Below are 27,813 nucleotides of genomic sequence, written 5' to 3' on the forward strand. Positions count from 1 at the left end.
TTTTACTTTTTCAGACCTCATTTTGTCAAGTTTTTTTGTTGTTGTTGTTGTTATTCTTAACTTTCTTTCTATCAAAGTTCAAAATAACATTTCAATTCCCCAGAGTAACTCTGTGACTTAAGGAGTAAATTCCAAGAAGCTATACACTAAAGCAGAACCACAAGGGAAGAAAAGATGTGCAGGGGTGATAAACAACAAAGTCAGTTCTGCCCAAGGCCACTTTCACAAAAAGCAGACTGCTGGTGGCAGTGGTCCCGCACAATGGGGTCATCCTATGGCATCCTAGTCATCAAGCTGGGGCAAGTGCACTCAACTGTATTCACTATCACCAATGGTGCATTTCCCAGAACATGCTGCTTTCATGCAGAAATTCTTGACTGAGTCCATGTGGAGGACTTGATAAGACTTCTCTTATAATGGTAAAAGCCTTAATTTGTAGGAATTTGGGAATCTAGGAACAACAACACAGGAGGTATTGTTTATCAAGTGACATGAACCCACACGATACTTCAAAATGTTGTAGAAAAGTAAAAATAAAGTTCATTTTTGTGCAAATACATGCAGTTTCTTCTTAATACACAGTTTGCATGCCCTTTTTGTCTCCAATGAACAAAAAATACTCTTGTCTACCAAAACAGAAGAGGCCAGACTACGCTTTAAAGGTCTCTTAACTCTAAACAAGCTGAAGTATAACACTAAATTTCTCACAAAGTGAAAAACAAATCCTAACTTACCATTGTCGACTGTTGGTGTGAAGTGGTAAATACGGCTTATACTTCCTGTAAGGGGCATTTCTAACCATATAATCCACTGACTCCAAAAGGTCAATCATACTTAAGTACTAGAAAAATGGAAACAAAATCATACTCTTTACATTCCACACATGAGTAAAGATAAAATTTTATTCCCTTTTTCCATTTACTGAGAAGTCAAATATCCTGAGCAATGCTGATTGCAAACTCAATAGTATATTATATTTGCTCAGATTTAACATCCTATCAATTATAATTCATACCACAACTTTTACAAAATAAAACAAAACTGGGAAATCAACTGTCATGTCATTGATATTGATATTACAGTCTATTTTTCAGATTGCTAACCTGTAAAATAATCTATACCTTACAATAAGATACAGTATCTGGTAATATTCCTGATACTAAAAGTAAGTAGTTTCACACTAGACCACCATTTCAGTAGTTGTTATTTATGACCTGATTTTCAAATTACTCCAAAAAATTACTATGCAACTAAGGCAATGAAGAGCTATTTCAGCACTCATTAGACCACCACAGGAACTCTGTGTGGATCTGATAAGCAGCTCAAACTGAAGGGAATACATCCAGTGAAAGATAACATGACCACAAGCAAGCTAAAATGTCCAGCTCTCTCCTCTGCAACCTCTCTTAATGCAATTTTACCTAATGGTTACTTACCACATGGGCAATGCAGCACTTGAAATACATTCAGACTAAACTTAAATGTATTCTAAGTACACAACATACCTCTGATTAAAGACTTAAGGGAAGAAAAAGCATACATATGTCTCATAATTTTTATAATTATCACAATCTTAAAAAATACTATTTCAGGAATGTCAGCCTAAATAAAATACTACTGAAGTTAACATCACCTTTTCATTTTTACTTTGCCACAGTAGCTACTAGAAAATCTGTAGTTACAAAAATAGCCTGCATTTAATTTTTAATTTACATTGCTAAGCCAATAGCTCAATTAAACCTTCTGTCTCCCCTTCAATTACAATCTTGAGACTATCCTCAAGTTCTCTGGCCTCATAACCATCCTTGGGGAAAAAAAAGAAAAAAGTCTGCCAACATAATTGGTATAAAAAAACAAAGAAACAACATTTAATATGAAAAATTGCAAATGCAATAGAAATAATGTAATTTGCAATAGTTTGACAAGATTTTTCCCATCATTTTGGGGGAAATCACATAAAATTAGTTTGAAAATTTAAAATTTATTTTCTCGCCAATATAAATCTCAACATACGGAGTCCAACAAACGACCAGACTGTACAAAATCATGGTGGAACAAAAAAAAAAAAGTCAACACTGAAAATCAGTCAAAGCTAAAATGTCAACCTGAATCTCACCTGAGGCTTGGTCAGTTCAATGGCAATATTTTGCACTTCTATGTTCGCATCTAGTTTGGGTGTTTTAAGTTCATTTTCTGCATAAGGATTCATGAAGAGTTTTGCAGACGCTGACAAAGGCTGGAAAACTAAGCACAGAGGAAGACATTAGACATTTATGCGCTCTTATTCACAAAGAACTAGATGATTACAACAAGGCTACTCCAAAAGTAAAGGAAAATGATAGAAAAAAATATGAGTAACAGTATCACTATCAATAAACATTTAAACATATATTTATCTGCATAATACCCCACGAGTCAACCTTAATCAAGTGAAGAAACTGGGTTTCTAAATTTCTAGGCAATAAATGCAAAAAACACAATCTTCTCTTGGATGGTCACAGAATGTATAAACCTAGATGATGGCTCCTGTGCTTGGGTTCTGGCTGCCCATGTGAGACAACTGGAAAGAGTTTTAGGCTCCCGGCTTAAGTCTGCCTCCAGCCAGGGTTATGATAGGCTTCTAATGAACAAATCAACATGTGGACGATTTCTCTCTCTCTCTTTCTTCAAATAATTCTTTAAAATGCTAAAACAAAGAAGGAAATATCTGAGTTATCCTATTTAATCACTGATATAATTTAGTGGCAGACTCATGAGCAAAATTCATTCCAATTTCACACCTGTTTATAATTTTCAAAATAACAGCTCTATGTATAATGGTAGAATTTTTTTAAAATATCCTTTATGCTTAGAAGCAGTAGAAAAGGCAGTATGTGGGAAGATGACAGGATAGTAAGGTGACAAATTTCAAGTGAGAAATATTAACATGAAAAGTATTAATACTACATAAATTGTGGAACCTTTCAGTAAATACAAGATGTACAAAAATTTCAATTGATTGGTTGTGTATTTATAAATGGAAAAATGCCTAAGAATGTAGATTTTTCTGAATTGGTCTGCTCATCAAAGAAGTAAATACTGTCACAATCTGGCAGCATTTCAAAATACCACCAACATTACGTGAAAGGCTCTATGAACATAAAAGAAAGGAACAACTGTCATACAATGGCATTTAGCTGCAAAAAAAAACCAGGAAGAAGATAGTAAATACAAGTAGCATGGAATATGGGAGAACACAGCGGTCAGAGCTGAGAAAATCACAATGACCTCCAAAAGCTCCCTCAGAATAAAACTAAATGGAGACAGTAGATGGGATAAATAAATAAGCAGGCCATTTTGTTAAAAATAAAGGCCAGGCTGGCAAGAAATAGAAAAGCTCACTTTAAAAAATGCAGAGTGGGGCCCGGCGCAGTGGCGCAAGTGGTTAAAGGTCCTCGCCTTGCACGCCCGGGATCCCATATGGGTGCCGGTTCTAATCCCGGCAGCCCCGCTTCCCTTCCAGCTCTCTGCCTGTGGCCCGGGAAGGCAGTCCAGGACGGCCCAAAGCTTTGGGAACCTGCACCCGCGTGGGAGACCTGGAAGAGGCTCCTGGCTTCGGATCGGCATAGTATCGGCCCGTTGCGCTCACTTGGGGAGTGAATCACTGGACGGAAGATCTTCCTCTCTCTCTCTCCTCTGTGTATATCCGCCTTTCCAATTAAAAAATAATAAAAATAAATCTTTAAAAAAAAAATAAAAAATACAGAGTGGTTGGTTTATACTAACATTGCAGTAGTGACACTCTACGAGTAACTCCATGATCTCCTAATTATTTTAAAAACAGAAAAATGAAATCTGAATCCTATAACAAAGAAGAGAATAATGAGTATGGAGAAGACACGCAGGTCAGAACAGCACACAGTGAAAGAGCTACACCAACACCCTTTGTTCTCTTAGTCTCCAGATGTGGAAGCATTATGATATACTCCAAACAATGAGATATGTTGTATCATAAAACTAAGGTATAAAATTATTATGTTCTGTTTGTGAAAGCAAATTTATCAGAAAAGGCACATTATAAGCAAGTATTAAATTCTACACATCTTTCTATAACATGAAATAAACTTTTGCAATAACTTACTGTATTGATGGTTTGCAGATATATTTCTACTTGTAAGAATTTCACGTTTCAGCTGATCCTAAATGAAAATTTTAATTTTATAAGAAGAAAAATAAAAATGAAGTTGCACACATATTCACTGTACCAAGGGGGGGAACCCTGTTCTTATGTCAGTATCTTTGTTTTTAAGCAGTATTTTTTTAAAAAACGTGCTATATATTAAACTAAAATCAAAAAAGTTTTTGTAATAATGTTTTCTGAAAAACGTAAGAATCTCAAAATTAACTGAGTTCAGAAAACAACTGTTCTTCCTTTTACCTATAAGTAAAGTTGACTAAGATTAACTTGGCATAATGATATTTTAAACTAACTTTCAAATACTCAGGAAATCATCACAAATGTTTAAAATAATTGCTAACCCATACACTTTGTATCTGATAACTACGATCATTTTTAAAAATATTCCTAATGATTCTCATACCAAATGCTACAATGTAACAAACATGACACCAAAATGAATTTTAAAATAACTAAATGCAGCTTTAATTCAATTGCAGAAATTCTCAAAATAAGTTCTGGTCATAAAGTTCTCAAAAATCTTGAAAACAAAGGTGCTTTTTTGAAAACACATATTGGATTCAAAAAAAAAAAAAAAGTTTTTTACACTTGGATTCAGTGATACTGAAATATCCTGTCCTCATTAAGGAACTCTTCAGTATATTTAACTCTTGCAGGAATAAGCAGGAATTACCAAGATCTGCTCCCTGGATCTCTGGTAGGACATGCTGCAGTTCACATTCCAGTAGGCACTGAGACTATCAAGCCGGGTAAGCTATATAAGAAAAATAAGATGGTCAAAAAAATACATTGAAAGCTGTACCAGTCAACATTCAAAAGTATTCTCCTGCTTGCTACTCTCAACTGTCATTTTGAACTTTTAAAGAAGTGACAGTGTGTGTGTGTGTGTGTGTGTATTAAGTGGGGGGGGGGGGGAATTCATGTAATTTTTCAACTTTATAGTTAAGTTTACTATTTACCAAACTGCAACTTCCTAGACATGCTTTCTAATATATTTGATCTTCAATTATACAATACTTGCAGAGAATTTAAGGCCCAGCATGGTAGCCAATAGCTAAAGTCCTTGCCTTGCATGCACTGGGTTCCTATATGGGTACCAGTTCTAATCCCAGTGGCTCCACTTCCCATCCATCCCCCTGCTCGTGGCTTGGGAAAATGGTTGAGGACGGCCCAAAGCCTTGGGACATTGCACCCATGTGGGATACCTGGAAGATGCTCCTCACTCCTGGCTTTAGATTGGCTCAGCTCTAGCCATTGTGGCCACTTAGGGAGTGAATCAATGAATGGAAGGTCTTCCTCTCTGTCTCTCCTCCTCTATATATATCTGACTTTCTAATAAAAATAAATAAATCTTTTTAAAAAGAAATATTGAGAATTTAGCATTTAAGAGAACTTGTAAAAGTTCTGCTGAATAAGAAAGAAATGCTCCCTCCAGCAGATAAGAATGGTTGTCACCTGTGGAGAGATGGTGGGAGAGGATTCTATGATCAATGAGGCAGGAAAACTACATAACGAATAATAAACTTTTTAGGGACTTATAGTATCTATTAGCATATTCAAATCATTGTGAGGTCTTTTAAAGTATAGCTTAGTTCTTTAATTTTTAATCATACATGACTATATAATGTTTTTTCTACAGTATTTCATAATATCTCAATTAACTAATGCTTAATTCAGGAGTGGTTGATCTGGTCCAGGTTATTCATTTTACAGGGAAGAACCTGAACTTCACAGTAGGGAAGTAATTATAAAAGTCTACCTGGCTAGTAAGCAGCAGTCTAACTAGATCCTAGATTTGAACTCTTAATAGAATGTCATACTCTGTTCCACCAATTTTTTTCCAGAAAATACACTCAATGTTCACACTCAGGAAGTTGACAAGAAACTTTCATTCTAATAATAATATATAATACCTTGTATATAATTTTTGCTTCTTCATTTAATATGCATGGTGTCCAATGTTCATTTGTAGTCTAAAAGAAAAAAAAAACAGAGTAGTTGTGTACTATGGTCTACATGTCACAAAAGAGTACTCTAATGCTTGCAACTTACAAAACACTTAGCAGAAAAAGACATCTAACTGATGGCTATCCCTTCCCTTACATATTCACAAGTACATGAAAAAGATCAAAGGAAAAATCAAAAATGAAAAACTGAAGAGGTTATAATCTGAGTTCTTTCAGAAATAACTACTTGCTACTAACTGTCTGGACTGTAGAAAGAACTGGGTATAAATCAAAACAAAATCTGTCCAAAATTCTGTTGAAGAAACAGACAAGAGATTAACTGATTAATTGCAAAGCAGGAAGACAACCAGAAGAATATGGAAAGAACAGCATGACCACATTTCTAAAAAGAGTAATCAGCAATGCCAAATGCTAAACTTAAGTAAGAGTGTTACTGATGAATTGGCTAAGAACAGGTTCAGCAGAGCAATACAGCCACAGCACAGTGGGTAAGCCGTCAGCAGGAAGTAAAGAAAGATAGCAAAAAGGTCTAGCTGGAAAGAGAAGATAAGGTAAGGCCGCAGTTAAATGGAGGAAGAATGCTTAAAAGAAGCTTTTGACTGACTTTCTTGTAAAGGAAAGACTAAAAGATATTTAATGTTTACAAGGAATACAGAAACAGAAATTTAGGAAAGACAAGGAAATTGACGAACAGAAGGAAAAAGAAGGAACTGAGAGGAAGTCAAGGATCCTGAGAGTCAATGAGATCCAAATCGGACTTTATAAGATTACTCTAGATTTAATACATTATAATTAAAAAGAAAATTGGCTGTTTTTCTCCCTCTTCCAGTGACTGTAGTAGCTGCAGCAGACAATGTGCCAAGTGTTTTACACAAACTATGGCACTGAACACAAATTTTAATTCTAGTCTCTTTGAGAGTGCTACTGTACACTTTTAAGTCAAAAGATGCTTCAATTTTACTTGGGAAACAGGAAGAGGATAAACAGTAATGGGCACTAGCCCCTTCACTCCTGCTGCTTTGTTTTTTCCAGACCACTTCTTTACTCTCTCCATTTTGTCCCTTAACACCAATGTTCTCTGAATGCATGTTTCTATCATTCCTGAGATTTCTTGGAATCACGTCAGTTTCTTTGGTTGATTTGCTAATCTACATCTGTCTATTTTTCTTCCTTTTTCCCCTTCTTTCTTTTCTTTCTTGTTCTTTCTTGGCAACTATTCACAAAGGAAAATTCGTCCCCTGTATGGTTCATTGTTCATTGCCCTTAACATTAAATGTATATACGTAAATCACATATTTTTACTCTAGAAAAACAAAAACCATTTCTTTTTGCCCATGATAAAAAGGAAAAAGAGGTGCTGCAAGTATATGTATAGCTTTCTCTCCTACTTAAGAAAACAAATCAAATTATACAATACTTAATCAAAATTAATCTTTTGGCTCACACTTCACTTTAACACATACAGCAATGTTTGTCTGTCCATACTAAGTAAATACAGAAATTTTTCTTTTCCTACATGTTTAACATACAGTTTTTTTAACTGCAAGTAATTTATGTCTCTTACATGGAAAGACAAATTAAAATGGTTACAAGATGTTAATGACATCAATGAAGACACAGAAGTTTTGGAAAAGACACCGCAAGAAAACACATTAAAAATTGAACAGCTATTTGCAGCACTGCTGACTTTAGACAGTTCAATCTGTGACTCTGAATAAAACAAGTTCCACAGAAATTTTAAACAAGGCCAAAGATTACCAATAGACTAAGTTCTCCCAGTGTGACACCAAATGAAAGTGGTCGCTTTGGATCAGTCACCTGTCAAAGAAGAAAAGGTGACATTAAACTGACTGATGGTGAGAGTGAACCCACACTTGACCCTTGACAACACGCAGCAGAAAGCAGGGAGTGTATAAGTCAGTCACACAACACAACTGAGCCTGCGGGCGGAAAACAAAGTGGAAGAGGCAAAGGTGGCCAAGAATATCCACATTTTGTAGACACATAATGCTTCTATGACATTAATATCAGAATTTCTCCATGAAAGTATTCTTACTGGAAATCACACTCTTAACTATGACTAAACAGACTCCTCTCAGCAAAGTTAAAAAAGAAAAACTTTCTATATCATCAAAGACCTCTCCGCAAATAAAATAAGGTATTATTATCAACAGCACTGCCAATCCTTTTTTTAAAAAAATATTTCATTTAATTTGGGTCCAGTGCAATGGCTCAATTAGCTAATCCTTGACTTCTCAGTGGTGGGATACCATATGGGTGCTGGTTTATGTCCTGCGTAACCCACTTTCCATCCAGCTTCCAGCTTATAGCCTGGGAACCAAGCAGCAGAGAATGGTCTAAAGCCTTGGGACCCTGGACCCACATAATAGACCCCAAGGTGGTTCTTGGCTACTGGCTCCTGGCTTCAGATAAGCTCAGCTCTAACCATTGCAGCCATTTGAGGAATGAAACAATAGATAGATGATTCTTCTGTATTTCCTCCTCTCCATAAATCTGCTTTTTCAATAAAATAAATAAACCTTTATATATAGATAGGTAGATTTAATTTAATTTACTTGAAAGTCAAAATAATAGCAGGGGGCAGAGAAAAAATGAGAGAAGGAGGTATTACATCTTCTGGTTTACTCCCCCAAATGGCCACTAAGACTAGAGCTGGGCCAGTTCAGAGCTGGGAGTTAGTAGCTGCTTCTGAATCTCCCGCTTGGGTGCAGGGGCCCAAGGACTTCAGTCAACTTGCATTGCTTCCCCAGGCAACTGGCAGCGAGCTGAATCAAAAGCAGAGCCATTTGGGATGCCAGTTCTAAAGGAAGAGGATTACTCTGTGATGCCACTGCACTACCCATCAATAAATGATTTCCAAAATATGTAACGTTTAAAAATATTTACTTATTTCATTTGAAAGGCAAATTTACAGAGAGAAAGGCAAACAGAAAGATCTTCCCTCTGCTGGTTCATTCCTGAAATGGCTGCAATGGCTGGAGCTGAGCCGATGTGATGCCGGGAGCTAGGAGCCTCTTCTGGGTCTCCCATGCAAATACAGGGGCCCAAGGACCTGAGCCATCCTCCATGGCTTATCCAGGCCACAAGCAGGGAACAGGATTTTAACAGAAATGTGAACTGCTGAACTGGCATTGGCACAGGTGGTAAAGCTGATGCTTGTGACCCCAGCATCCTATATGGAGTAAAAGTCTGTGTGCTAACTGCTCCACTCGAGGTCCAGCTCCCTGGTAATGACCTGGGAAAAGCAGTAGAGAATGATCCAAAGATTTCAAAGATCAATCTCAACAGATCAATCAATCAATTGACATCTCTCCCCTCTGTCACCCTAACTTCAAAACTTTACTGTCATGATAGAAACCTGGAAACAAAAAGGAAAATGTACCTTTAATGCATCCATACAATACTCTAGAGTTTAGACACAAGAACACTTTTCAAATCAGAAAATAATGTATGCTTTGATAGGACTGAAAGAATAAATAGTTTTTTAAACCAAGTTTTAGTTAATACTAAATACATAAGGATTTGTAGAACACTTTGCTTTTTCTTATATTTATCTTTTTGTTATCTACAAATAATTACTGTGCTACAAGTTGCAACTATTTCAGAAAGAATTTTATAGTTCAGTGCTATAGTACAGTATATTACAGTAGTATAGTATAGTGCACCATTTCTATGGTTAGGTAGTTTTTGCTGTCTGCAGTTCCAGCATCCCATATGAACATAAGTTGGAGACCAAGCTGCTCCACTTCCCATCCAGCTCTCTGCTAATGTGCCTCAGAAAACAGCAAAAGATGGCTCAAGTCTTTGAGTCCAACACCCATATGGGAGACCTTGAAGAAGCAACAGGCTCCTGGCTTTGGCCTGGCCCAGCTGCAGTTGTTGCAGCATTCAAGTAAAATGAAATACATCTTTTCAAAAATTTTAAAAGAGAATTTTAATACAACACAACTCTTTAGTTGCTAATACACTACCAGCAAACTATTCCTATTATTCAATGAGCATCTTTATGATAAATTTCAATTTTCCTATCCCATTTCTTATATTCTCTATTTTTAATTTTCTTCCAGACATAATCAGTTGAAATGAAGAGGGTGTGGTACTCCTAAGAAGGTTTTGCATAGTTTACTTTTCTTCCCTCTGGATTACTTTAATATATCTGTCACTTCAAATCAGTTGAAAGACTGGAACTACTACCTCAGTCTTGTGTGTTTCTGAACTTTTTTTTATTAAAAGGATGGAAATAAGTATTAAGGCAATAAAAAGTTCAAATTCACCACAAATTATATGTCATCTGTTGTCATTTTTGACAGGCACATAATAATTACATATATATGTATGGGACACAATGTTAAATTCTGATAGATGTATAACATGCAGAATGATCAAATCAGGATGCTAAACATAACTAGCACATCACACACACCACAGCTTGGTGCTAAGAGCACTTAAAATCAGCTCATAAAAATTTTCTAAAATGTGATACATTATTATTCACCACAGATATCATACCACGCAACAGATCACCAGCACTGATTCCTCTAGTTTAAACTCTTTTTGGCCAACATCTCCTCTTACAACCTCAGTCTCAAGCAACCATCATCTGCTCTCAACTTTGAGGAGTCTAACTCCATTAGACTACAAATTAATCAAGATCATGCAGCATTTCTCTTCCTGTGCCTAGTCTGTTTCACTTAGTAAAGCAACATCTAGTTTCACTCAGATTACTATAACTAACAAAAGTGCACCATTTCTATGGTTAGGTAGTTTTTGCTGTGTATGATACGCAACAGTTTCTGTGTCCATTCACTTGTGGATGGATACCTTCACTGTTCCCTACTATGGCTATGTGAACAATGCGACAGTATTGGAAGCATAGTGATTTCACTTCCTCTTACTATACATCCAAGAGTGGAACTTCCAGAAAATATGGCTATTGAGGAACTATCACCCTTTTTTTTTTTCTAAATGGCATACTAATTTATACTCTCTCACAGTACACAGGTATTCCTTATCCACACAGTTTTAACACTAAATCATTAAAATCAATATATGTTATCTTTCTAAGTTTGTCCTAAAGGAATAGAAATTTGTTTTTTGAATAAATGAAGTTACATTTCCAAGTTTCCAGGTAAATTAAATCATCCAAGTGTTCTGCAACTTTAAACTGTAAAACATCCAAGCAACGTATATTAAGTTCAAGGTATCTATTATATTTTTAACTGTTCAACTAAACAATTTTGAATCAACTAATAATAAACTGTTGGTTGTAACTTAAGCTTGGTTTTTAAATACACTATTGCATATTTTGAGTAGCTGTGGGTATTCAAATCAACTCAAAGCAATACAAAGAAAATGGCATGACAGCCAAAATGACCATGGCTTTTAGCCCCATTTTGTTGATTATGATTTTCAGTGGCTAGTTTATCACCCTTTGAAATTAAGTTTTTATCAGTATAAAAAGAAATTAATGGCTTAAAGTTTAACATTATGCATCTTAAAATTCAAACAAAATTCAAAAGAAATACAAGACAATCCCAAAATTGATTATGTTAACTTAATAGTGCAGTACATAATGGTTTCATGTTATATTTAAAGATAAAAATGCTTGTTAAGTATGCTAACACAAGAAAGGAGATACAGCAGTGTACTAAACACAAGAAAATCAACCTCATATTTAAACAGCGTTAGAACACTATATAAAAATAAATTAAGAACAAAACTTATCATTATTAATATAAACCAAATGCACAACTCACATCATCTTCATATTTAATGTGGATATCTGTGATTTTTACTTGTACATTTTTTATTACTTGAGTTGCCAATTTTTCAAAAAATGTATCCTTTTTGGCATCTTTTGGCTTATCTATAAAAAAAAAGATAAACAAAAATTCAGGAGTCGAAATTCTCACATAGCTCACCACCACTGATCAAAGAGATAAGGCACACTTGATGGAAATGTGAGTCTACTTTAAGGTCCTCATTTTAGATTTATTTCAGATTTTATAAACATTTGCAACTTATTTTTGAGTTACAATGTAATCTAACATTCATTTTGACCTTCCATGACAGAAATCAATTGGCAATGTGTATAAGCAACACATGGCATAAAAACTACTTTTACCTACCTTTGGAGCGATCAAGACCTTTAAAACGTTTCTTAAAATGTTTTTTGTGCTTTTTACGTTTACGTCCTTCTCAGTGGAAGCATTTTAGTGAGAAAAGGATAAAATTCAAGTTAGCAGACTAGAGGACAGAAAAGAAAACAAGAGAATTCTTGCTGACAGCACATTCTTGGCTAAGTAATCTCACACTGATCTGTTACTTCAATACAAACACAAATTCACAAACTAGCTTTAGTCTAGAAAGACCCTCAGTATAGATGTATCTTCTTAATCTAGAAAACAGCTTGGCAGTTGCAATTAAATAAAAACGGGGAAAATATATTTTTGCAATGCCATTGATACTACTAATCATTTTACAACACAAGATTTCATTTTAATGTCAATATGGAGCCAAAATATGGGAAATGTAACAATGGCAGAATACAAACTTTCAAAGGAAAGTTTTGATAAATGTAAGGCAGGGACATAGGGACACAAATGAAATGAATGTGTAGGTTGTGGACAGATGAATTCTTGATTGCTCTCCTCATAACCAACGTTACATTTTGACTCACTTATATAAAGACCAGAAAAAAGGGCATAAAATGCACTGAATCAGCTGAGTGATCCCTATAAAATCTCATCCTTTTTCATTTTTCATTCACTGCCTCACTACATCTTGGCATAACACCTTTCTAATTTCTAAATTTACACTGAACTACCTACCAGGCATCGCATCTAGTCTGAAGCTCCAGAGCAGTCTCCAGCCTCACCTACGCTTTCTAAACTGTGACCTGATATCTTCCAAAATAAATCACAACATGCTTGCACGACACAGTCTTTTTGCAGGACCCCTATTTCCCTGCCCTGTTTCCCATCAATCATCTCTGCACTAGAAACCAGAGAAACACCATTTGTACTTCCCCAATCAAGACATTTTTCCTACTGCCTAATAATGACTCTCTATACATTTCATTCCCTAAATTGGAATGTCCTTCCTGAAGCTGTCCACCTGGCAAATTCCAAAGATGCTTCTGAAACAGAGCCAGCATTATTCACCACGAAGTCTTCCTCAATTCCTCTAAGCAGCACTAGGGCCTGTACCGCATACAGAATCCCAGTGAACAGTGACTATACTGGATCTATGAAATTCTTTCGCTACCAGCCAGAAGAACTCCCAAGAGATTTCCCATTCCAAATGCACCAAAGAGTCCACAAAATGAACATCACATCAAAATATATAAAACCCATTCATATTAGGTATATTTGAGAGCATATATGTGACATTTGGTTTGAATATTTTAATTTGGCTTTCCTTGCTATTCCATCCTGCTACAAAAACTGAGAAACAGGGCCTGGCATGGTGGCCTAGCAGCTAAAGTCCTCACCTTGAACACATCGGGATCCCATATGGGTGCTGGTTCTAATCCCAGCAGCCCTGCTTCCCATCTAGCTCCCTGCTTGTGGCCTGGGAAAGCAGTTGAGGGCAGCCCAAAGCCTTGGGACCCTGCACCTGTGTGTGAGACCTGGAGGAAGTTTCTGGATCTTGGCTTGGGATCGGCATAGCATCAACCATTGTGGCCTCTTGGGGAGTGAATCATCGGATGGAAGATCTTCCTCTCTGTCTCTCCTTCTCTCTATATATCTGCTTTTCCAATAAAAATGAATAAATCTTCAAAAAAATTTTGAGAAACAAACCTTGGATAGCAAGAAACAAATCTTAACTTTCAAGAACAAAATGTGTGCTAGACACCTAATAGGATCTGAATGACACTGTCATTAAGTATTTCCTGCAGCACTGACAGGTCCCCAACTCTGCTTCATTCATAAAGTATAACACATAGAAAAACACAGTTTAAAAGAAACACCATTTAAAAAGAAACATAAAAAAGCAGGATTAGTCCTGAAAGCCATTCCACCAGCACATGTTTCAGAGACAGGGGACAGAGCCTCTTCACATCAGACATCCTGTCTGGCTGGTTTCACATTTGCTCTAACCCCCACCCCTTCCATCACATATTAGCTGTACTATGCGAGTTTAAACTTCCCCCAGTCAACCTGAGGGCTGCACAAGGTTTGCAGAAAGTCGCTTAATGAAGCTGATAATCACACTCTAAAGCTGTTTTCAAACATCCTGGCCTCAGAATCCTTCAACACACTTAAAAGCTGAAGGGTCTAAACAGCTTTTTACTTACATGCTTTAGAACTATTAATGTTATCATACTCAAAAATTGAAAGTGAGAAACGTTTTAAAAACTTATTCAATCATTTAGAAATTTTTAAAAAATCACATGACATACAGTTAGCAAAAGTATATTTTCTTAATACAAAGTTGTAGTGAGAGAAGTGGAACAAATTTACATGCTTGAAATCTCTAATGTCGAATACCATAAAAAAGAAAAACATTATTTTTTAAATCTCTAACATCTGGCTTACCACAGAATAGGTAAATTCATATATCCATGCCTTCCTTCAATCTCTGAAGATACTCACGCACTATTCTAAGTATTTGATGGAAACTGTGTCAACCTACACACATGTAGTTAGGACAAGGACAAGTATTTTTGTAGCCTTTTCATATAATCATGGAAAACTACACAAATTTCAACAGGTGGTAGCTTCTTAGTTACAATATAAAATTAGATACCCTATCAATAACTCTTTCATCTGAATTATCCTCTATTCTGAATGTCCTTTTAAACATGCAGAATTTTTTGTCATTCATTAGTAATAGAGAAAGATGAAATGAACCACACAAGTCTTTCATATGTTGTCACTTCATTAACATTTTAAAACCACATTTGTTAATATTACCATGAATCTCAAGAAAAGTTTTAAAATCCTGAGACACTGTCAAGTGACGGGTTCCTGAAATTCTAATCTTTGCTCAAAAGTTCAAAGTCTACTGTTATAGTTAGAACCCGCTACCCTGAGTGAGGCATGGTCATGCTGGATGCTACAACAGCAAGCAACTTCACATGCTAACTTTCACACCAGCAGTACAAACGTGAACACAATGGGAAAACAATACCTATTAGTGTCAGTTACCTTTCCTTTAGAACCACTACTTTAGCATATTAAAAAAAATCAAATTAAGTAATACACACAAACTAAAAACAGGAAATGATCATAAGACATACATAAACTCCTACAGAAAAACAGAATGAAGACACCACCAACAAAATTAACCATTCTCACTTCAAAATTACTCATATTCCAGACTCCATTTTTTTCCAGGATAAGCGATCTTAAAAACACAGAGATTAGGCCTAGTGCGGTAGCCTAGTGGCTAAAGTCCTGGCCTTGCAAGCACCAGGATCCCATATGAGTGCCAGTTCTAATACAGCTCCCTGCTTGCATCCTAGGGGAAAGCAATCGAGGACAACCCAAAGCCTTGGGATCCTGCTCCTGAGTGGGAGACCTGGAAGCTCCTGCGTCCTAGCTTTGGATTGATGCAGCACTGGCCGTTGCGGCTGCTTGGGGAGTGAATCAACGGACAGAAGATCTTCCTCTCTTTCCCTCCTCCTCTCTGTATATCTAACTTTACAATAAAAAATAAATCTTGAAAAAAAAACAAAACAGGAATTGGGGACTACTGGCTTTAACAATGCCATTCAATGATTTTGTTAAGATAGTTAAATAGGTCACTAAAATGTGTATGTATCTTCAGTAAATGTTACTCATAGCAGGATCAAAAGCACTGCTAGCTGGTATGAAGCAATGATGTGTGAATACTACCTCTCCTGTTGCATAGAAAGCTGGCTCAGTTACAGCCTTACAGAATCAAACAATAAGCCAGGAGTGCATTCATGCTATATTCCATATTAAATAAAGAAAGTCAGCCACATTTATTAAATGAGCAGTTTGTCAGAATAGAAACTGCTTTCAAAGTAACTACACCTAATATTGTGAAACTGCCAAGCAAATCTTCATCCCATTCATAGTGATGAACTTTTATTATATTAAGGAAGTTCCTTAACTGCAGAATTCTAACACGACGTTTACTGTTAAACTTCCACACACAAACCTTTCTTTCCATTTTAACAAATCAAATTTTAGGTGTGATTAGGTACCTGAACTGTTACGCAAAACATAAAATTTAATAAATCAAATTACTGCTGAAAATATTTAAGTTACTTTCATGTAGTTGGCAGACTTCCTAGTACATAAAACAATCCTACTGTAAATCTTAAATTAACCTTTTGTGAAGCTGAAAACTACAACATGCTGGATAAGATGGCGGTCTGGGGGTGCCTCCAAAGCTAAAACAAAGGAAACAAATCAGGCAACAGAGGAGCATCTCCTAACAAACTTCTAAGCAAAGTCTCAAAGAAAATGCCTGTTTTTCATGAGCTTAAACAAAAAATGGGGACTGACATGGTGGAACAGCGGGTAAAGCCACTACCTGCAATGCTACCATCGCAACTGGTTCATATCCCAGCTGCTCCATTTCTGATCCAGCTCCCTGTTAAAGAACTAAGAGAGGCAGAGGCCAGGCCAAGTGCCTGGGCCCCTGCCACCCACATGGGAGACCTGGAAGATGTTCCTATCTCTCGGCTTCAGCCTGACCCAGCCCTAGTCATTGCGGCCACCTAGGGAATGAACCAGAGGATGGAAGATCTCTCTTCCTCTCCTCTACCTCTTTCACCCCTCTTTTTTCTCTCTCACTCCCAATAAGCACATAAATAATTTTTTTATAAAACAATAGTATAAGAGAGAAATTGCTTAATTGAGAAACTATTGCTGTAGTACGGAGTTCAAATTTAAAAACCTGCTTGAATTTGGACATTATCTGGAGATGTTTCACAAAGGTAGTGGTCATACTTGTTTACCCCATGAACACTCAGCATCCAGCACAGTACTTATCACAATAAGACACACAAGTGAAAAAAGAAAAAAAAAAATGTTGGTGAATGAACAAATGGCTGTGGAGACAGGATAAAGGAAATGACGGTAAAGGGGGAAAACATGAATTACATTTCCATATTTTCTACAAGGATGTACATTGCCAAAATGACTGGACTAAAAAATCATAAGCATGGAACAAAACCATAATTTTGTATAGGTGAACAGAATGAACCGTGCATACCCACCAGGCTTGATGTCCTTGTAAACAAGGTTTTCCAAGCCATACATGAACTCCCCTGAATGTGCGCCTGCATCCACATGGCAGCAATAACCAAAATGCAAAGCATTTAAGAGATACCTTTAATTTCATACATAAAATATGCCTAAACTTCATTCACAGAATTAAAAATCAAGTAACAGGACAACTGCAGTTCCGCGACACAAAAACCATTTATATTTAAGGAAATACTCGGTGACTCCATTTTCCTTCTTTAATAAATATATTTTCAAATAATAAAATCAAGTTTTTAATAATTAAAATAACAAACACTTCAAATTAAGCGAAACACATAAATGTGGACTGTAGCTCCATGGAACTTTTCACAAATTGTCAAACACAGCAAATATCTTCCTGTTTTGTTTTCTTTTTGCTTGCCATTTTGCCCACTTTAAGACTAAAATATGACTGTGATATTTGACACTAATTTTAGAGTCAGTTAAAATGATCTCATCTTGAAAGCAATCTGTTCCTTTTAGATACAGTATTTGTGTCTTTTATATCCACTCTTGTTAATGATCACTAGATAGTACCATGTTCTATTCCCTCCTAGCACAGACATCAGTTACCTTCCCCAAATCACAGCTTAGGTCTGTCACCCCCAGATTCTCAAAGACAGGAAAACAAAACTTACTGCTACTACAAGTAGAGATTTTCAAGTTCATCATTGTATAGGGTTCAGAATACAGATCTATGGAACCAGACAGGATTCAAATTCTAGCTAAACTACTTTCTAGCTGTGGGAACTAGAAATTTGAGTTTTCTCAATTGTGAAACGAGAACAGTTAACACTAAGTTATCACAAGTTAATTTATAAGAAACACTTTGAGGAATGATTGGTGAACAGTAAGTCTTCAACAGATGTCAGCTACTATCATCGTCATTATCATATCACCATCATTTAAACATTTCAAATCTCCTACAATGAGCCTATACTTAGCTTTACAAGCTTCCATCCAACTACTTCCTATCATCAAATTCCCAAAGTGCTAATTCTTTCCCTAGATTCTCCATACTTTTCCATGATCATTTTAACTTCCACCTGGAATGTCCCCATCTCTTTAAGATCTGCCTGAAACACATACCTTCAGTGTTTATCCCAATCTCTTTGCTGAACTTATATTCCTTCTAAACTTTAGAACATTCTACCTATACCTCCCCAATGGAAATCAACACTTTTTCACTTACTAATACGCAAATATTTTTCATTAAAATAATAAAATCTTCAAGAGAAGGGCCTAGAAATTTTCTGACTTTTGTATTTCCAATAATGCGCAGAGCAGACTGACAACAAACTTTTGAGATGTACCTGGAAGTTAAATAGTATCTTCAAAACTTTATTAATCCAGCATTCTATCCCCAAACAAATGTGAAAATCACACATGAAGCTATCCAGTCTTAATTTTCAAAATTACATTCACCCCACATTTTCTTAAAAAGTTAGACGTGGGGGCAGTGTTGAGCTTAGAAGCCTAAGCCATTGCCTGCAGCACTAGCATCACATATGGGCACCAGTTCATGTCCCATCTGATCTACTTCCCAAAAGGCTCTGTGTTTATGGCCTGGGAAACAGCGGAGGATGGTTCATGCCCAGGGGCCCCTACACCATGTGGGAGATCTGGAAGAAGCTCCTGGCTCTTGTTTCAAATCAGCACACATCTGGCCACTGTGGCCATTTGGGAAGTGAACCAAGATATGGAAGATCTTTTCCTGCTTGTCTCTTTCTCTCTGTAAAATCTGTCCTTTCAATAAAAATAAATAAATCTTTTTTTAAATGAGCATTAATTTTTTTAAAAAGCTGCTAAACATGCATCAACCAAACAAAGGAGTAAGCTGAGGAAATTATTAAACACAGAGAGCAATGAAGACCAGTCCCAGGACGACAACTGTACAGCAAGCGTAACAGCTCACAGGTAGCGCTCCAAGGGAACAGGAGTACGGAGAGCATAAACAGGTTTATTCCTATTCAGATAACAGTCTTCATGCAGCTCACAAAAAGAACTATAGGTAGGCTTACCCAGAAGACAAAACATAAAGAAGCACTTATACATACAAGAAAAGCAGATTGTATAAAAACGGAAACACAATCTCAGAGAATTCTTTGCCCAAAGCGATGAACAACAATTATTTAACCCATGATACTAGATTAGATATGCATATAATGAAAAATGAGGAAGGCCGAACTCAGGGTGAGAAGAGATACAGAAATACATTGATTGAATACCATAACATGCCTTATATTAATAAAACTAAATAATGATGGAACGTTACTGTGTCTAAAGGTAAGATTCCCTCCCCGGAGTTGAGTCAGAAAGGTAGCAAAAGGTAGAGCAGCGGGCTGTCATTTTTCACTGTTAAGTCCTCTTGGCAAAACTACTGGAATTTAAAGTCTGTTAAAGTTTTTGACAAAATTAATATTTTAAATACAAAAGCTAACATTTGGGAATTCTATGGCCCTATTAGAAATTCTATCTTTCCCTTTACTTTATGATAGCCTTCCCAGGAATCAGCTTACTTCAACAAAATAAAAGGAGAAAAATATTGAGTATTTTTAGTTTTTCTTTACAGATACACAAATTGTCTAGAAATTAATAATTCACTTTTCTTTCCACATGACAATAGAAATGAAACAAGTAAAAATATTCTAAGCATAATAGAATAAGCAATTCATCTGAAAATTTAAAATGTATAAACTTTTACATAATAATTCTTTCATTTTTATTATCTACTGCTTATAATTGAATTAACTCCATTCTTTAAGTCTTGAAAGGCAGAGTTTGTGTGTTCAGTGGTATTTTGAGTTTTTAAAATCAAAAGATAAGTAAAAAGCAACAACCCTGATAACATCTGACTACTAAGTAATAATTAATAATGGTAGAACATAAAGCATATAAACGCCAGGGTTATCTTTTATCATTCACTTGAACAATGATGAATAAAAACAGGACACACACGCACACAGACTATTAATGGAATGCTTATACATAATCAAGGCTATTAAGTATAACTTTAACAGCTAAGAAAAAATGTCAGGAGGTCAGCACTGTGGCACAGCAGCCCATGCTCCACGGGCTCATCTTTTTCACCTTATCCTGGTTCTTCCCCTATAAGTCAAAATGTAATCCAATTAAAGCTTCATATTTATCTTCAGATAAAAACAAAAATTGCTATGTAAGATGCTAAAACACTAAAATCTGAAGAATAAAAAAATTTTTTTAAATATTCTATACAATAGGAGAGTCAGGAGCAGTCAACGGTAGCATTTCCTCTAGATATCAGTTTGCTACAGTAGCATGCTTAAGTTCATTATCTTGAAAGAACACAGGCAGAGACACATGCAAACAAAAACTAAAATTTTGGCTAAAACACATGTTTGCAGAAACTCCTAAAATCTGGATGGTTTCCTGAAGTAATATAGTAAAAATGACTGGTTAAGAAGAGTGAGAAAAACAAACAGGCAGTATAATGAAACAATCAGAAAAAAAAACCAATTATTCCTAAATCTGAGCCATCGAAATACTAACAAACAGTAGTCTGAGATAAGATTTTAAAAGAAGAGTCTTTCCTTGGAAGTACAACTTACAAAACACAAAAGGAACTAAGTATATCTGAAATAAAGATATATTTAAATGTCATAAAATACAAACTTACTGTACCTTTCTCTGCTGCTTTCTGAAGAGCTTCTTCAATTCGAGAAAGCTCTCTCTGCTTAATGTCCTGTAAGGATTTTTCTTCTTTTTCAGCATCATACTTAATACCTAAACAGTGTTAACCCAAAAAGATATGGAATTAGTAAGTAGCCAAATGAGAAAAGTGTAGTCTCAATATGACTGGGTCATTTATACATAATAATCTCATTTCTGATCATGTGTCCCAGTGAAACAATGCAAAAGACTAAAACCATCTATATCAGGGTGGAACGCAGGGTTTCACTATAATAGTAAAACACAGTAGGCAGGCCATGATGAACTATCATACAGCTTTTTAAATTATCACCATCACAATGAGAGCTGTTTAAACAAATAAAAATTCATTATTAAACGAATAAACAAACTCAACATTGTGACTCTAACGTGATACCTGATATTTAAAATCAAGTACATATATACAAAGACTCGCTAATAGGCAAAAAGCAAATTAAAGTTGCATTTGTATTATGGTTGAAAAATCATAAGTAATCTTTCCCTTAATCATCCATACTTGTCTTAACATTATAACTGAAAAACAGAACCATTAAAGCTCAGTAGCTTAAGTTATTCAAAATCAAAACACTAAAATTTCTAAGGTAATAATTAACTATTTTACATTTTTTAGGAGACCGTTCGCTCAAAATAAGAAGCCATAAAATCCAAACTGGGAGCCTCACAGGGGCACAAAGCGTTACGCTGTCATTTGCAATATAGGCATGCCATATTGAAGTAATAGCATCCCATGCTGGAACATTGGTTCAATTCTGGCTGCTCAGCTGATAAAGATGGCTCAAGTGTCCGGACCCTTCTACCCAGGTGCAAGTGCCAGCCGGAGTTCCAGATATCTACCTCCATCCTGGCCAGCCCTGGCTATTGTGAGCATTTGGGGAGTAAATCAGCAGATGGAAGATCTGTCTCTTCCTATCCCTGTGGGTTTTTGTTTTGTTTTGTTTTTCCCAGAGAAGTTTATTGCAAAGTGACCAGGTGAACTGGGAAAGAAGAGGGAAGAGGAAAGCACCTCTTAAGAGAGAGATGGGAGGTGGGGTCCCTATTGAAAGGAGAGAGGGAGAGAGACAGGTTTTCAGAAGGGTCTAGGAGTTTTAAGCATTCCCTGACCCTCCTTGTTGGGCGGGAACCTACAGATAAGACATTCCCCATTGGTGGTCTCTTAACCAGTTAGAAAATGGCTGGGGAATTCTTGTGTCACTCGCTTGAAAGTGTGGCCAAGATTTCAGCAGGCTTAGCCAGTCTCAGATTTCCCTTTTTGAATCCCATATCCTGCTTCTGTAGAGAAAAAGGGTGAAGATATCTTCTAGCTACTATCTGCTGAAACTGGGCATCTTTGGGTAAAGGGGCCCATGGAAATGTGGGGATCAACGGAGTGATGGTCTGGATCATCGAAGCTGCTTGCTCTGACAGAAGCTGTCATACCAGGTTGCTTGTTCAGGGCCATTTGGAGTCTGAAGACCCCAATCTTGTATCACTCTGACTTTTAAATAAATAGATAGATAAAGCAAGCGATTCAATCTCAGTATCTACAAATTAACACAGTAGCAGATCTTAAAGCTTTAAAACCTCAAGACCCTTTTTTAATTTTTTAAAAACTCTCCCAACAGTAAATCTGCCTTTTGATTAATCAGGAGCCTTAGATGTAAAATAATTACTAACAGAGAACAGAACACATGTTAATAGATTAAATTTATTTGTTCCAACAATAAGGCAAAAATATTTTATATACAAATATAGCAATACGTATGTGCATATTTCTGCAAACATACATGTATGTATGTATGTGTATGTTATAATTTAGTTTACTTAAGTACTTTCTATATTATGAAATATACTAAAATACATAACCAGGTAACAATTAAATTTCACCATGATGTCACTGAACAGGTATCACATAAACATACTTGCTCCAGGGACAATAAGCAGGTAGAGTCCTTCTAGGGTTGCAACAACTGCTTCTCCATAAAGGTTTTTCCAGGGAATCTTCAAAGTCAATTTATCTAAAGAAACATAATTTCATATTTGGTTTCTCAAGAGATATAAATTGTTTATTCCCTAATAAGACAAAATGTATAACAAAACTCTTTCAGGATACAACACATATATCACGCACATGCATTTTTTAAAAATTCCTAGAGTTCATAAAAATGTTTTCTATGTAATATTACTATACTATTTACATTGTGCTTTATAGTTTTCAAACTCTTTGATAATTATGATCTCATTTTCTATTTCAAAACTGATGAATGAACCAGTTATTATTTCAACACTGATGAAAATGAAACTCAGGAGCCAGCCAGCACCTTGGTGTACCAGGCTAAGCCTCTGCCTGTGGCACCAGCATCCCACATGGGTACTAGTTCAAGAACTTCCAATCCTGCTCCCTGCAGGATGTATAGCTTGTGAAATTAGTGGAGGATGGCTCCAAGTTCTTATGTCCCTGTATCCACATGGAACACCCAAAGGAAATTCCTGGCTCCTGGCTTTGAATCAGGTCAGTTCTGGCCGCTGCAGCCATTTGGGGAGTGAACCAGAAGGTGAAAGATCTCTCTTGATCTCTATCTATCTCTTTTTCTCTTTGTAACTCTTTCTGCTAGAAATAAATCAAGGGAAACTCAGTACCATAGGGATTAACCTAGCTGCTTAACTCTACCTGGTAATCAGGGAGATTGCTGGATTCAGAACTCAGAACCTGACATCTGAGCATTGCACATGCTCTTCTTTTTACATCAACAACTAAATCTCCAGCAATGAATTGTAAAACATCTGCGCATGATTCCAGGAACTGGAGCAGCAACACAGAAAACAGTCCCACAGGATTAACTTCCACAAAATATCAAAATGCCACAGCCAGATTAAGACAGTTCCAAGGCAATGAAAACTGTTGTGTGAATATTGTGACAAGTTACTAGCAACTAAGATCAGTTACAGCCCAAATATCTTCTTATATGTCACCTGGGAAATTAGAACACATTTTCTTTAATAGAAACAATGGCATTAATATTAGGTCATTCTGAAATGAAAACACAAAAACTTTTACTCATAAATCAGATGAACTACGGCATTAATATTACTAAGCTGAGTTTAGGGTTTTAAAAGGAAAGATTGTTAGATCAACGAAAGAACACAGTGAAATTTTGAAATGGACAAGATCATCCTTAATGTTTTCTCATATTTTTTCCTTACCCTTTTCCTTGCCTCTGGTATTCCCTAGTTCTAAATTGCCTAGGAGCTAATGCCCCCAGCTTACCTCAACAGTTTTGTAATTCTATTCAAACTTCCCCACCCCTAGAGTTCTCCTTCACCATCATTTAAAAACAGTAACTCTATAAAAAAAAAACCTCAATTCGCTCAGTATTGCTGATCAAAACTATTGAGAAAGAATATGATTCAACTAAGTCATGCTAGTATGTGAATAAGTCTCTGATATCTCCCAGAAACAATGAAATTTTTAAAAGATCCAAAGTTCGAAGAACTACTAAACATATATAAAAGCTGAAGCAGAAACAGGACAATGTTACGTAAGGAAGAATAACTCTGATCACCTGAATGGCCACGGAAGCATGTTTTACCAGGGAGTCTATATTATTCCCCAGGCAACTTCTCTATTCAAAATTTCACTGCTCACTGCATGTAAACACCCTGAATTTCTTAAATGACTCCCAGATAAAGGGCACAGAGATAAAATCACTAAACTTCTGGACCACTTACATGTCTAAAAATTTTATTGTATCATCTATATTTATAATGAATACTATTCATAACTTTCACATTATCAGACAACAAAACCTCATTCACAACTTTCTTGATGGACCTAATACAGATTTTAAAAAAAAAAAAGGGGAAATGCCCCTGAGGGACACACACAACGTATTCTCTGTTGTCTAAACCTTTTCTTCTTCCCTCCATTTATCCTAATTTGCTAACTCTTGCAACCACCCACCCACCCAATCAACAATAGGTATTAGAGTTTAGTCAGCAATATTATTATCTCCTTTTACTGATTAAAAACTGTCTAAAATTTTAAGTAAAGGAAAGCCATATGCATCCATGAAAGTATCTGGCTCTTAAAAACTCAAATTGTCCTTGCACTTAAGCAGACTTCATTTCAAATGAGGTAGAATTTAATAACCAATATAAATTCTCCATAAACCAAAGATAGATAAACATTTTTTTAAAATGCCTTGCATCCACACATATGATCAGTCTAATAACACTAGAAGGTTATGATACTTTAAAAGTGAAAAAAAAATTCTAAACCATTGGAAAACTTCCTCCCAAATAAAAACCAAGCCGCAAAAATATAATGAATGATGAAAATTTCCTTTAATCAATGTAATTCATCCAATATCCTGGAAATACAATGTCAATTTAATCCTAATTTTAGATCTCTATAGACAAGAATACCATATCATTCCCACCATTCCCACAGCAACTTACATAGTCTTGCACATACATGTGTAAATACTACAAAAGTAAAAGAATGAGCAATTCCTACACTCTAGGATTTCAACTAATCAGGTAAAAGAAAACCAAAACAGTACTTCCACAGCACCATTAAACCTAACCAACACATTTACAACTACTCAACAAACAAAAAAGATAGATCACAGCCCAGAGCTAATTTCAATTTGAGGAAATGTCTTCTGTTTCAAAGGACAACAATATGAACACGCAGATGAGCATGTGATGTCAAATGCAGTGCAGATCAGGCGTGTAATCGTGATGAAACCAGAGCCCCGCTGGAACACAAAACAGCAGACGGAGACAAGTGACATGGTGAAGTAGCTGTCAAGAAGTGACAGGAAGCATGCGCACACGTGAAAACTCCTCACAGAAGTGCAAGCCATGTAGAGTTACAACTTAACCAACAACAAAAAAGTAAGAATCACAGCATGGACTAGCTAATCAGCCATAAGGACCCTGTGGATTAAACTTCCCATTCCACAACTTCTTCAACGAAGATAGATGCTTGGTATGGATAGTCTTAGTACAAGAGCTTATCTAGCTGCAAAAAAAAAAAGAGACTTCGTACTTACCGAAACATATCGTCCACACCACACTGCTGCATAGTTTGGCAGGTAAAAATGGTTGAACAAAACATGAGGGAAATAAGCTACATTTTAAATTTTATGCACTAGAGTTTGCAAATTACACTGCTTTCACACGTAAATAAAGTCATACAAAATTAGCCTATCTGTTTTTAAATTGAAGATATATATTTATGCTGTAGAATCAAAGCCTGAAGGGCATAATTGCAGTTCATTACCATTCAGCTTTAGAGAGACTTTCTACTTTTTTGTCAAACAAAAACCTGAAGTACTCATATATCGTACATAATACACATTAGGCTCAGAACTCCACGAGAGCTAATAAATGTAAGAGTCAAAAATATTTCATACTTCCAGCCAGCCTAAAGCAGCTCTTCTTATTCTAAAATGACCCAGCAAAATATAAAACTAAGAGGGTTAAGAAAAACCAAAATACTCACCAATCTGGCCAGCCTTGACTTTAAAAGGAACATCCAATTCACTCTTAAGAAGGAAGAAAACAATTTAAAAGAAAATATTACTAACTACCCCAAAAGATCACTTTTATTTCATCATTAAAATATACTCATCTCCAAGGGATATCAAAAACTAAATTTTCTATATTGGGCTAACTCTTAAATCATGTTTTATAGACTTAAATAAAAGAGCCTTTATTAACAAATGTTAACAGAAATCATATCAGAAGCAAAATTATAACAAGGAAAAAGAAAAAGTGTGGACAAACTATTTTAGTAAATCAAATAAAATCAAAATTCAGTGAAGTTAAACAGATGCACACTAACTGAAATACTGAAATAGGAAAAGGAATATTTTCTTAAAAATTAGTTGAAAACACCAACTGATAACTTTCTCTCAAATATTTACTAAATGAATAAATTAATTTTATAAAAGAACATATTCCAAATATACTATTCATTAAATTAGCACTTCCTTTAAGTAACTTTACAGGTAAGTATTAATAATAAATATTCACTTTTCCAGATCCCCAAAGCATCAGAAAGTTCACATAAGTATTTATTCATAGAGTACCAAACAACTGAAATTCATAATGATCACATAAATCTTCACAATGATTAAAAATTAAGCCAGAAAGTACACACTTTCTGATGGGTATATCTGAACGTATACGAATTCCAAGGAAGCGAGGCTACTAAAATATAACATTGCAAATAAAAATTTTAGCAATCAACTTCTCAGATCATCTGACTATTTGGACATTCCTGTTGAACCAAAATGAGTAAAATACTAACTGCTTTTGACCTACAAAAAAAGTCGACTTAGGCACAGGCGACTGCCATAATAGTTACAGTCACACCTGGGATACCTGTATCCAATATAAGGCAGCCTGGGTAGAAGTGCAGCTCTGTGTTTGAAACCAGCTTCCTGCTATGGGGCACACTGGGGTGCTGGGGGTGATAGCCCCAATGTCTGGGTCCCTGTCATCTATGTGGAAGACCTGGATTGAATTTCAGGCATCAGCCTGTCTCAGTCCCAGCTGTTTTGGGAATTTGGGAAGCAAACAAGCAGCAGGTGGAGTATCTCTTCCAATATATGTGAAAAGCCATTTTAGACCAAAAATAGAAAAAATCTACACTGGTACTAAAAAAAAAACCAAACAAATTCACATTATATAGGATAAAAACTGGAAAATGAGCAATTCTATACTCATT

General features: G+C 35.8%; 1 protein-coding gene across 3 annotated transcripts in view; it reads right to left on the reverse strand.

The window, feature by feature from the left end:
- VPS13C (vacuolar protein sorting 13 homolog C) overlaps positions 1 to 27,813 on the reverse strand; it is a 171,484-nt gene that overhangs the window by 127,837 nt on the left and 15,834 nt on the right. For 2 of the 3 annotated variants that reach the window (XM_040969557.1, XM_040969558.1), the window contains exons 3-12: positions 26,584 to 26,626; positions 22,997 to 23,092; positions 21,051 to 21,152; positions 11,922 to 12,031; positions 7,903 to 7,962; positions 6,091 to 6,150; positions 4,851 to 4,931; positions 4,121 to 4,178; positions 2,117 to 2,244; positions 735 to 841 (exon numbers count right to left, since the gene is read on the reverse strand). In XM_040969557.1, the coding sequence (XP_040825491.1) occupies positions 735 to 841; positions 2,117 to 2,244; positions 4,121 to 4,178; positions 4,851 to 4,931; positions 6,091 to 6,150; positions 7,903 to 7,962; positions 11,922 to 12,031; positions 21,051 to 21,152; positions 22,997 to 23,092; positions 26,584 to 26,626 (845 nt within the window). Of the gene's footprint in view, positions 1 to 734; positions 842 to 2,116; positions 2,245 to 4,120; positions 4,179 to 4,850; positions 4,932 to 6,090; positions 6,151 to 7,902; positions 7,963 to 11,921; positions 12,032 to 12,293; positions 12,360 to 17,362; positions 17,426 to 21,050; positions 21,153 to 22,996; positions 23,093 to 26,583; positions 26,627 to 27,813 lie in introns of all 3 variants that reach the window. The other variant, XM_040969556.1, reaches the window with a different exon arrangement.

The sequence above is a fragment of the Ochotona curzoniae genome, unplaced genomic scaffold, assembly GCF_017591425.1.
Source record: "Ochotona curzoniae isolate NIBS_2020 unplaced genomic scaffold, NIBS_Ocur_1.0 scaffold_4701, whole genome shotgun sequence".
Lineage (NCBI taxonomy): Eukaryota > Metazoa > Chordata > Mammalia > Lagomorpha > Ochotonidae > Ochotona > Ochotona curzoniae.